At 43.2% G+C, this 10,798-nt stretch overlaps 1 protein-coding gene across 1 annotated transcript; it reads right to left on the reverse strand.

Annotated features, from left to right (window-relative positions):
- Window positions 1-2,471: 2,471 nt before the first annotated feature.
- On the reverse strand, window positions 2,472-10,057 carry SETD9 (SET domain containing 9). The gene is made up of 6 exons (XM_071425380.1): window positions 9,932-10,057; window positions 8,819-9,183; window positions 7,023-7,146; window positions 5,962-6,077; window positions 4,796-4,901; window positions 2,472-2,616 (listed from the first exon to the last, which is right to left on the reverse strand). The coding sequence occupies exons 1-6, from the start codon at window positions 10,015-10,017 to the stop codon at window positions 2,529-2,531; spliced, it is 885 nt and encodes a 294-aa protein (XP_071281481.1). The 5' UTR covers window positions 10,018-10,057; the 3' UTR covers window positions 2,472-2,528.
- Between the last annotated feature and the right edge of the window lie 741 nt (window positions 10,058-10,798).

The raw sequence follows: 10,798 nt of genomic DNA on the forward strand, positions 1-10,798 counted from the left end.
CTGTTCACTGCATTCTGGGTTGCTGAAGCTCCTTGGAGCTGATTAAATCTGCTGCACTGTTCCTGGCAAAGTGGCTGATTGGCTGCCGAGGGCTTCCGGGTCCAGACAGGGCTTGGGGCTGCTGCTCAAGTGATGCTGAGCTCGGGGATCCTATGAACAGCATAACCTAACCCTCACCTCCAAATCTACCCAACCAGTCACTGCTGCTGCTTCGCCCACTGACTTGTTTTGTCTGCAAGTTGCAAGGCAACAAACACTACAAGCATAAACCCTGGCTATCGGTTTGATAAAACACTTCCTCTACTAGTTCTTGGATTTCTCTTCCCTCTCTGTAAGTAAGTCTTGTCCCTCTGACAGGGGAGAAGGTCAGGATGGCCCAGCAGAAATGTGCTTTCCTGCTCCCTTCACCGTGCTGAGCCATGGGCACACTCCTGCCCTGCAGCATGACTTCTTATCCCCACCTGCTCCTTTGCTGTGGCTGGCACGCACCTGCCTGCTATGCCAACAGGCCTGACATGTACGGTTCTCAAGGTGGCAGAACATCACCAATCCCTCTTGCTGCAGTTCCTTACATGGTTCCCTGTGTTGCCAGGTGAGCTCCAGAACCAGCACGAGGAGGAGCAACTGGCAGTGGGGAGCAAAGCAGCTTGGCAGGCAGTGAGCAAGTACAGCATCACCTTTATGTGCAAAATAGAATTGTCTGAAAGCACAGCTTTGTAAGAGCAGGGAGTCAAATTGGTCAACTCTGACACCACCTATGGGCTTCCTGCTCTCTGGCTCACTCTGGCCCTTCTAGAAGCTGTGTTCTATGAGTTGCTTCAGCTCACTGCAATAGAAGAGAACAAAATAGCAGAGAAAGCATGGGGTGGTGGTAGTGGTAGTGGTGTTACTGTGCTTAGCAAGTCAGATCATGGGAGGGTCTGATGAATAGTGGCCAGGAAAGAACAGCAGTGGCCAGGAAAGAACAGCAGTTTTAATAGCAAGGGAAAAGGGACAAATAAGCAGCAACACACACACACCCCCACACATACATACACACACACACACACATACACACCCTTTTCCTGCTCTCCTCCTTCCAGAGTGCCATGGGAGCTCCCTGGGGAACCACACCCCCTGGATGCAAGTGCACTTGACATCCAGCTTCCTCCATAGATCAAGAGGTCCTAATAACCTCTGAGAGAGCTAAGAAGAGTCAGCTCAGGAGAGAAGGGATCCTCGGAGACATGGAGGATGAATTCCTCTTTAGCAGTGGTGATCACTGCTCTGATACCTTACCAAGCAGTGATGACACAAAGAATGTCACCAGAAGTCACCCTGAGCATCATCATGAAACTTGCACAACCCATGCTGAGCCTGATGCCACTGTCTCAGAGCTCTGCTGGTTAACTTCAGCTGGTTAACTGCTGAAATAGCCAGCCTCCTCTGGCAGTGAAGGACTTCCAAATGAATGTGACACGCAAGGTTCAGGCTTGGAAGCACACCACATAATGCAAACAGAACAAAGCTTTGCATTCTGAAAAGGAGATGATGCCTCAGCAGCTAAGCAGGGCACCCTGGCTGCCCCAGCCACTACCCAATTTGTAACAGCACAGCATTTCCCAGCTCCTCCTCTCTCATGAGCTTATGCCAACCACAAATTCGTTGGGAGACTTGCTTGGACTTCTGCAGTTAAATACTGGTTTCATCTTTCTGAAAGCAGTTTGCAAATAGCAGCAAAACTCATCGTGGGAATAGCTGGCCCTGTTTATACCAGCAACTGATTAATGAAGTTCTCTTGCAGAATAAAAGCAATGGAAGTTGCTACATGCCAGGAAGCTTGCCCTGAATCACTGGAATCAGGACTGGGAGAGGCTTAAAGGCACACAGGACTGGCACAGCTGAAGCCAGCGGCTCAAGCTGGCCTCAAGATGACAGTGCACTGTGCAGGTACAGTTGAAGGCCCATCAGCATGGTTCCAAAATGGGCTTCATAAAGGATCAGGACAACTGCCTGTACTGCTGTGCTTTTTAAAAGCAAGCTGATATCAAAGGGGTCAGCCTCAAGAAAACCAAAAATAGACCTAGTAACTACTGTGAATTATGAGGATTAGCATTATATATTATACAATTCAAGAGGATAGTCATTCTTATGAGCTGCATCCCTTTAAAGCACAGGAAATTAAATGGAAAAATATTACAACAGTCCCAGTTACAGACAACTGTGCAATCTGGTAGATTAAATTACATGCCCAGAACTTAGGTTTTAATTTTATGAACTACCTTATGGGCAGCTAAACACCAAGTACAACTACAGAAATATTGACAACAGCAACATCTGAGAACCTAATGATGTAAATAGCTAAATCTTCACCTGTGCATCAAATGTGGACTATTTTCAGAGAAACTCAATTTTGCCGAATTTCTACAGTTTTGCTCTCTGGATGGTAAAACAACAGTTTTCCCTTACAAAAATGATGATGAAACTTGAAGTACAGGCACCATACATATTTTATTGACACAGATTTCTTCAGTATTGAATCTGATAATTCAGCTGACAACAGTGTAGTAATTTGAAAAAAGTTCTTCTCCTTGCTTGATGTCTCTGAGAGTGACAAGAACTACACACCTCAAGTGGCTGTAAAAGAAGAAGCAAAACATGTGAAAATGAAGAGTTGTATCTTCCTTTAAATTGTTTTCAATTCTTCACTTCAAGAAGCTAAACCAATGCCCTCATCCAGATTAGTTTTGAGTAATATGCATAATGCAGGGCAGGGAACATGGGAAAACAACACTGGAATACAGACAGCAATATAAGCAAAACAAATATAATTTAAAAACCAACAGCCTATGTGGGTATGCAAAAAGGGTTTCCATTCAATTGTTCCACACAATCATTCAGAGATGAAAAGAATTAGTCAAGACTGCAAGAGACGCACTTACTCAAACAGGAACAGAAGCTACAGCAAAGTTCATGCAGCAGAAGCCACTCCTGTGGACACACCTGTCCACAGGTGCCAGCTAGCTAAAGCATCTCTCCTAGGGCACACCACCACCCAGGAAGCCAGCTCCTATCTGCACCAGAGACCTGCTGCCATCTGCAGGGATGGGTCAATGATCACAGAATCACTAGGGTGGAAAAGACCTTTAAGATCATTGAGCCCAACCCATGCCCTAACACCTCAACTGAACCATGGCACCAAGTGCCACATCCAATCTTTTTTTAAACACATCCAGGGATGGTGACTCCACCACCACCCTGGGCAGACCATTCCAGTACTTTATCACTCTTTCCATAAAAAACCTTTTCCTAACATCCAACCTATATTTCCCTTGTCATAGCTTATGACTGTGTCCTCTGGTTCTGTCAGTTGTTGCCTGGTGAAAGAGACCAACCCCTACCTGACTACAGCTACCCTTCAGGCAGCTGTAGAGAGTGATAAGGTCACCCCTGAGTCTCCTTTTCTCCAGGATAAACAACCCCAGCTCCCTCAGTCAGCTAAAATCAGGAGCTGGCAGGCAGTTTTGCACAGAGAAATTTAGAGGGGTAGAAACCCACTCCTCTAAACTTCCTTTTAATGAATGATCATGCCCTAAAACTGAAGCATGTGTTCTGGGAAGGAGAGCACATGCTTAGCGTACTGATGAACCCGGAAGTGGAAAACAGCATGAACTCAAGTCTCCACTATTCAAAATTTAGTGTGAGGCCATTTTGAAACATATGAAACAAGGTAAATAAGTACTGAGAACTGTTTCATAAGACATAAAAAGATCTAGAAACCAGATAATCTATGTTGTCAGCAAGGTATACATCAGTATTGAAGCAAGCACCTAGAAGCAGATGGGATTTTTGTCTGGTGGCAGCACACTGGGAGAAATGATGACCAGAAGACCATATTTTCTTAGACAGATTCCAAGCAAGAGCAAAATTTCTCCTTCATGAAGCAGTCCTATGGTTTATGTGCTTTCACACCTTAAGTACAGTGTCCAGGGTTCCTGAGAATTTAGTCCTACTGCTTATTTTATTAGCACTTACTTAATTATCTGCAGATTCCAAGTGCATCTTTAACCTTCACTCAACAAACTCTAAGTTTAATCAGAAAAGCCGTTTTTCCAATATGCACCACAACTTTCTCAAATGAAATTTCAGAGTACTTAAATAATTCCAGAATTACACTAAAAGTTCAGATGATCTGCTCTAAAATTCTTATACATCCTTGAAATTAAAAGGATTATCTGAGAAATATTTCCAAGTGTTCTAATTTCTGAAAAAAGTTGGACTTTCAAGTCATAAAGAGGATGTTGTAATTTTACTAATTGTACTGTAACTATATGCCCTTATATTGCACAGTGTTTCACTTGTCTCAATACAATTTTAGGTTTCTTCTTGCAAATTCATCTGCTTATTTGTCACATAAGCAGAAGACATGGAGAACAGAAAATAAGAAGCCTAAATCTGAATTATCTCAGAAGGGCTTTGGTCAAGACTGAAACAGATTTGAGATATGTACTGAAAAGCCTCAGTACTGTAATACAAAGTTCAACTACTGCTTTATGGGATTCAGAAGAATTGCATTATAGTGCAACACTGCTTGTAAAACTGTGTCTTCAGTTATATTTAAATTAGTCTATAATTAAAATTAGTCTTATAATTAAAATTAATCTATTCAGAGAGGTAACTCCCCCATATAGTTGCACACTTTTGTGTATCTCATCTTCATATGGTTTGTTATTTTTCAACCATGTCTGTCTTTTCTTTACACATGCAGTATGCTTTGTATCATACAAATCTATGAGCTCTTTCATTTGCTGCCAACCTCTCTATGTCATGGCTGTAGACGATGTTTGGAAGATACTGTTTCAGTTCTACTGGAAAATGTCCTGGCACGTCAAACTCTTGATAACACACATTTGCTGCTTTTTCTAGGAATTAAAAAAAAAAAAAAAGTTATTAGATAGGGATTAGAGATGTGTAAAAACATCAAATGTGCTGCTACAGAACCAGATGCTTCACCAAGCCTGAAAACCATTCCTCTGTTGGGAGGTACCGTGCTCCTCTGAAGGCCTATTTTGAATTACACAAGAGGTATGCAATCAACTATAGGACCTTTGCCCAGTTATCAACATGTCAATGAAGAGGCACATCTTGTTTAGTACCAGGGGTAGCTTACAGCACTGCTAATAGTGCCAAATACACAGTGTTTGCCTTTACAATTAAAAAAAAATTGGAAAATATTTTTGCCTTGTGGTAAAACATGTCAGAAACATAGGCAGGGAAAAAAATCACATACACATGACCTGGAGGAAACAGTTTCATGGAACACCTCTGTATCTCAGTGCCAATCCCCAGCAAGCTTTGCTCCTCCAGCAGCCTTTCTGAATGCTACTTGGAGGCAGAGAATCTTTAGTGTAATGGAGGCTATGAAACTCACTTAGAAGCTGAGTACGGTATCAATTCAACTTTCTGTACAGTACAACTGTTCCCATGAGTTACTTAAGACAACGATTTCCTAGATTTTGTGCATAAATGTAAGGAAGTCTAAAAAAGGTCTTACAGTTCAAAGTGAGCAGTGATAGAATCTTACTGTACATGTCACCGTGGGTAGTTTTCTCACAAAGCCTTCCGGAACAATACTGGGAAACTTGATCTGCAACTCTAAATTGTCCTAGTCCGGTGGTATTTTGCCAGATATCCTTTCCCACCGTTTCACTTTTGGGGTGTGTGCCTTTCATTCTACATACCAGGAGGGAAACTGGGGCATCAGTGAGAAAAGAAAAAGTGTATTTGAAGTGTTGCTGCATGGAAGGATTCTAACAGTCAGCTGTGACAAAAAAACCTCAGGAAAGTTTTACTCCCTAAGTGCTTGCTTTAAACAGTACTACTGCCCCCATAAGATCAATTTCCTGTTCTCTCTGTCACCTTCAAAATAATTTATATCCATAAAGCCAAACACATTCTTGGAAAATTTACCTGACAACTTACCATGTGAGCAGTTGTTGACATACTGTCCCACTGCCAGTGGGTTTTGCAGGGTGGCTGTGAGCCAGCTCTCATCACTCATTTGAAAAGGGCCAAGTTGATCTCTTCTGCTGCAAGACCTGAAATGCCCGACAGCATTAGCGTGGATCATGGCTCCTTCATCTCACAGGTTATCTTGCTTCCTCTGTAGGAATGGCCACTGCATAAACTTACAGCTGCCCAACCCACCTGGGGTGGAGGGCATGTGCATAGACCAACAGATCCCACTAGTCTGTGGTGTCCTTCAGACCCTGGTGGAAGAACCTGCACCAAACTACCACACACTCTTCCACAAATCAACATCTAACATTACCATTACAGAAGTGTCAACACCTTTCATTCATCTCTTAAAATGCCAAGACTCATTACAGTATTAGCTTTCAACTCATTCCAAAAATTAAAATCTGGTATTCGTGGGTAGTACTATTCAAACTAGGCATTAATTTCTATCAACCTCCTAGTTCTTTTCACATCATATTTAAACACAAATTGCAACAAATTATATCTTAAGGTAAATCAACCAGTTAGCTGTGTCATGGGAAGCTCAGACTGGACATTATGAGAAGATTCTTCACTGAGAGGGTGGCCAGTCACAGGGCTCCTCTGGGGAGGGATCACAGCACCAAGTCTGTCACAGTTCAAGGAATGTTTCTGTGATGCTCTTAGTCACACGGTTCAGTTTTAGGTAGGTCCCACAAGGAGCAGGGACTTGGACTTCATGAAGTAAGCAGGTTTGAGTAACAGTTCAGAAACATTTCAATACTTTTACACTACATCCTGCTGTAGTACAACTATTTTCTGTACCGGAAGGTCTCTACAGCAAAATGCATCTCACTGGTGTTATAGATGAAGACACAAGTACATAATGGATCACATCCAACATCTCTCACCCTTGTGCTGTTTGCGTTATGATCAATGCACAGGTGGATGACAATCATGTACAACTCAGGGTAAGAAACAGGGAGGATGAGGAGTATCTGTGTTTTAAATCAGATGAGTGACAATCCTCTATTTCTTCTGCTTACCTGTACACTGATCTTGACAGTCCCTTATCGTTCCCATCAATAAGGACACCATCAATACACCTAAAAATAAAGGGATTGCCAAGGGACTGGAAAAAGATGGGCTCATGCTTTCTGTATACTGTACCTGTTGCAAGACAGATATTATTTCAGAAGAAAATAAGTTAACTGTCAGAATGGGCTTTCAGTCTCCTCCACACAGAAACTCAAAGGAGAGACAGTGGGTAGGACAGAAATCCCCTCTCACTTAGTGACACTGACATCTGTAAACCTACAAACTTTCAGACATAACTTTTTGGGATGTAAAAAATCCCCTCTCAAGTAAATGAGCTGATACATTATAAAGAGAGAAGCCTCACAGAAAATCATAGAAGGCCTGAAATTAGTATCTTTGGGAGAGCTAGATAAAGCCCTAAAGCCAACTAGTGTGCTTCAGAGAGGAAAACATCAGGTGATACTTGTTCAGGAGAACACAGCTTAAGATACTAAGCTGTTTTATTACTACTGCACCAGGACTCTGAAAAATACACACAGATTCACCAAAGAATCTGAAACACCTTCCTCCATTACCACAGGGATTTTGTTTGGTCCAGGAGATGAAAAATGACAAACCAGAAACAAAATATTTCAGCAGACTGTTTCCCAAATCTGAGGGGAGGATTTAACTTGCCACGACTTCCAAAGCAGAGAAAAGCAACCGGCAAGCTGACTGGCCTGCCAATTTTCATGAAATCGTTGTCCTGCATCCCTCACACCCACTACATCTTCAGCACCTCTCTGCAGAAATCCTGCACTGCAATCTCACCTCACAAGGAGCCAGGCAAAGCCACAGGCAGGCTGCAGTGCCTGTACACAGGTCCCATGCCCAGCATGGCAGGTCAATACCCTGAGAAGGCATTTCAACAGCCCATCCTCTTGTTTTGCTCTAAGAGCTGTCACAGGAGACTCTGAATGAGCCTATGTTCACATCTGGTGTGTGACTGAAATCTGACGTGAGCTGCAGAAGTAGCAGGCTCTCTCACTGTCACTCAACAACCAGTCAGTCCATGAGTATTCAACGGCAGTGGCCAGGCACTCCAAAATCTGCACTCCACTGCCCAGGGAATGCTGCGGCTGCTCCTGATCCTGCATTGCTGGCACAGGCCAGAGACCACGGGGGGTGATTTTGCTGTATGAAACATTAACAAACCCAAAGCAACTCAGCAGAGCTGCTAGCTTGGCCATACTGACAGAATTACAACCTTTTTAAGAAATGTATGCAAATACAGTTCCAAGAAATGAGGAAGAGAGAAGTACTGATTTTTCCAAACACACTTCATGGAATAAAGTTCTGCTAAATGAAGGTTTTATTTCCATTCTCCACTTTGTACTTCTGTACTTTGAAGAAGTTCATGCAATTGTCTACTGACCTGTGTGGAGATCTCAAACCTCATTTTTCAAATCCTGAACCAAAACGAAAACCCCAAGGAATGAAACTGTTCTGTTCATCTAATTTAAATTTCTCCTGTACATTTACATTTAAAGAATCTGAAACAAGTCTTGCAGCTGCAGGAAAAATCAGGCTTTAACTACTAAAATTTTTTTATAAACAAAATTATCCTTCCCAATATTGTTTTTTATATTTCCAAAATAACTCCAGATAGTTTATAAATATTCTCATGCAGCTTAACTGGTGATTTTGCTAAGGAATAACAGAAAGAAAACCCACAGAATAAAAATTAGTGCAGATCTTTGGCATTCCATGATCAGATGGTTAGCAGTCCCATCTAACTTAATCAAAAATATGAACACTCCATTACCAGGATACATAGACACAACCGTCCCCCTCGGAACAAAACCTCTGGTAACAAAGACTCCAGTTCCAGCAGACACCAGCGAACTCCGGTCTCTGCTAACAGTGAACCCAAGCGTGTTGAACAAAACCTCCTCAGGACTAAACACATGCTGACCCTGATGGTTACAAGACTTTACTTCTGATTGCTTCTGCTCCACAGAAAGTAATTCTAGATATTGACACTTGACTTCTGGAAGTAAGGCCAGAATATCTGCTTGTCTACTTAAGTCATTTATGAACAGAGCTTTAAATGTTTTCAGTAGTGTTTCAAAGACATCTTCATCAGCAATAATTTTGTCTTGAGAGCTTTCAGGAACATATCGAAGGGTCCTGTAAAGAAAATAAAATATTTTAAAATTAAAAACATGTATTACTTTTTTTTTTTCTAAATAGAGAAGAGCCATTTTGCAGCACCAGTAACTTCAATACACTGTTGTTTTAGAAAGCCCCAAGCTTTGTTCATGCTTGTTCAAGCTAAAGCCACTGTTCTTAAAACACTGGAAAACACCGTTTAGTAAAAACTAGTACTGTTCTACTATAAATCATCATCTCCGAGTATTTACCACAAGTAAGTTAAAGCCTACTGAGCTCTCAGTGAAAAAAGCACCGAAAATAAACCATAATTATCATAATGTTTATTTTAAAAAATACGAAGTTCATTACACTTTAAATGAGGCAAGAAAAATATTGCATGGGGAAGGAAGGTTTTAATTTAGTTACTTATTGTAATTTTGTTACTTATAACCATGTCATAATAACTGAAATTCAAACACCAGTTTTCGATGGCATACACATCTTACCAAGAAGAAATTATTTATTTTATCATCCATCTATCTATCTATCTATCTATCTATCTATCTATCTATCTATCTATCTATCTATCTATCTATCTATCTATCTAATCTATCTAATCTATCTACAACGTTAAACACCATTTTAATGTCCCTAAGTATTTAATGACAGCCGAGGGGCGACCAATGCTAAAGCACTTCTGAGTGAGCTCCTGCGGCGCCCCAGAACATCCCGACAAGGGGCAGCGGGGTCTGGGCTGGCGCCCGGGGTCTTTCCCGCGCCTCACCTGCGCTGGCGGCGGAGGTTGAGGGCGAGCCAGGGCACGAAGCGGTACTTGTAGGAGCGCCAGCGCCGCCGCAGCTCCCGCAGCATGGCGGCCTCTCCCTCACGGCCCCGGCACCGCCCCGCTGCCGCGCCGCGCCCGCGCAAACTGGAACAGCCAATCCGCGATCCGGACACACGCCGGCGCGTTTGTGTCCTGAGCTGCCATTGGCTGCGAGCGGCCGGCGGGGCGGCGAGCGGAGGGCGGGCCGTGAGGGGGAGCGCAGGGGCCGGGGGTGAGGGCCCGGCTATCGCTCCGCGGGTAACGAGGCGCAGTACCCAGAGCGGGGAGAGCTGCAGGCACCGGGAATGAAAACGCATAGCTCCTGGGTGCACACTTACAGACGGAAATACACACGGTTCTCTCGGAACAATGTTACGTTGCACCTTCTGTGTTGTACTGAATAATCCGGGAAGACAAGATCAGATGAAAAGGTGGTTTAAAAATTATCTAGAAGCGGCCGTTAAAGACCACTCCTTATACTGTCAGAGCACCTCTCCAAAATCATCCAGTGCCTGCTTCCAGCGATTCTAAGGGCTTTTAGTGCCTCAGATAGTCACAGAACGAATTAGGCTGGAAGAGAGCTCTCAGATCGAGTCCAGCCTATGTCCAAACGCCACTGTGAGGATCATTGTTCAATTTTCCCTTAAACACCTCCAGGGACTGTGACTCCACCACCTCCCCGGGCAGCCCATTCCAATGTCTTATCATCCTCCCTGCCAAGAAATTCCTCCTAATATCCAACCTGAACCTCCCTCAAAGCAGCTTAAGGCCTCATCCTCACATCCCGTTTCCCGGGAGAAGAGGCCGACCTGCACCTGGCTCCAAGCT

This window comes from Agelaius tricolor, unplaced genomic scaffold (genome assembly GCF_023055355.1).
Source record: "Agelaius tricolor isolate 1412-34295 unplaced genomic scaffold, bAgeTri1.0.p SCAF_4, whole genome shotgun sequence".
In the NCBI taxonomy this organism is placed as follows: Eukaryota; Metazoa; Chordata; class Aves; order Passeriformes; family Icteridae; genus Agelaius; species Agelaius tricolor.

What these genes read in the sequence shown, in the direction of transcription:
- SETD9 (XM_071425380.1), bottom strand. Translation starts at nt 10,017, where the DNA reads ATGCTGCGGGAGCTGCGGCGGCGCTGGCGCTCCTACAAGTACCGCTTC. An exon ending in GGTTGTGTCTATGTATCCTG is followed by an intron (nt 7,147 to 8,818) that starts GTAATGGAGTGT and finishes GTCTTGCAACAG; the next exon opens with GTACAGTATACAGAAAGCAT. An exon ending in CTGTCAAGATCAGTGTACAG is followed by an intron (nt 6,078 to 7,022) that starts GTAAGCAGAAGA and finishes CGGGCATTTCAG; the next exon opens with GTCTTGCAGCAGAAGAGATC.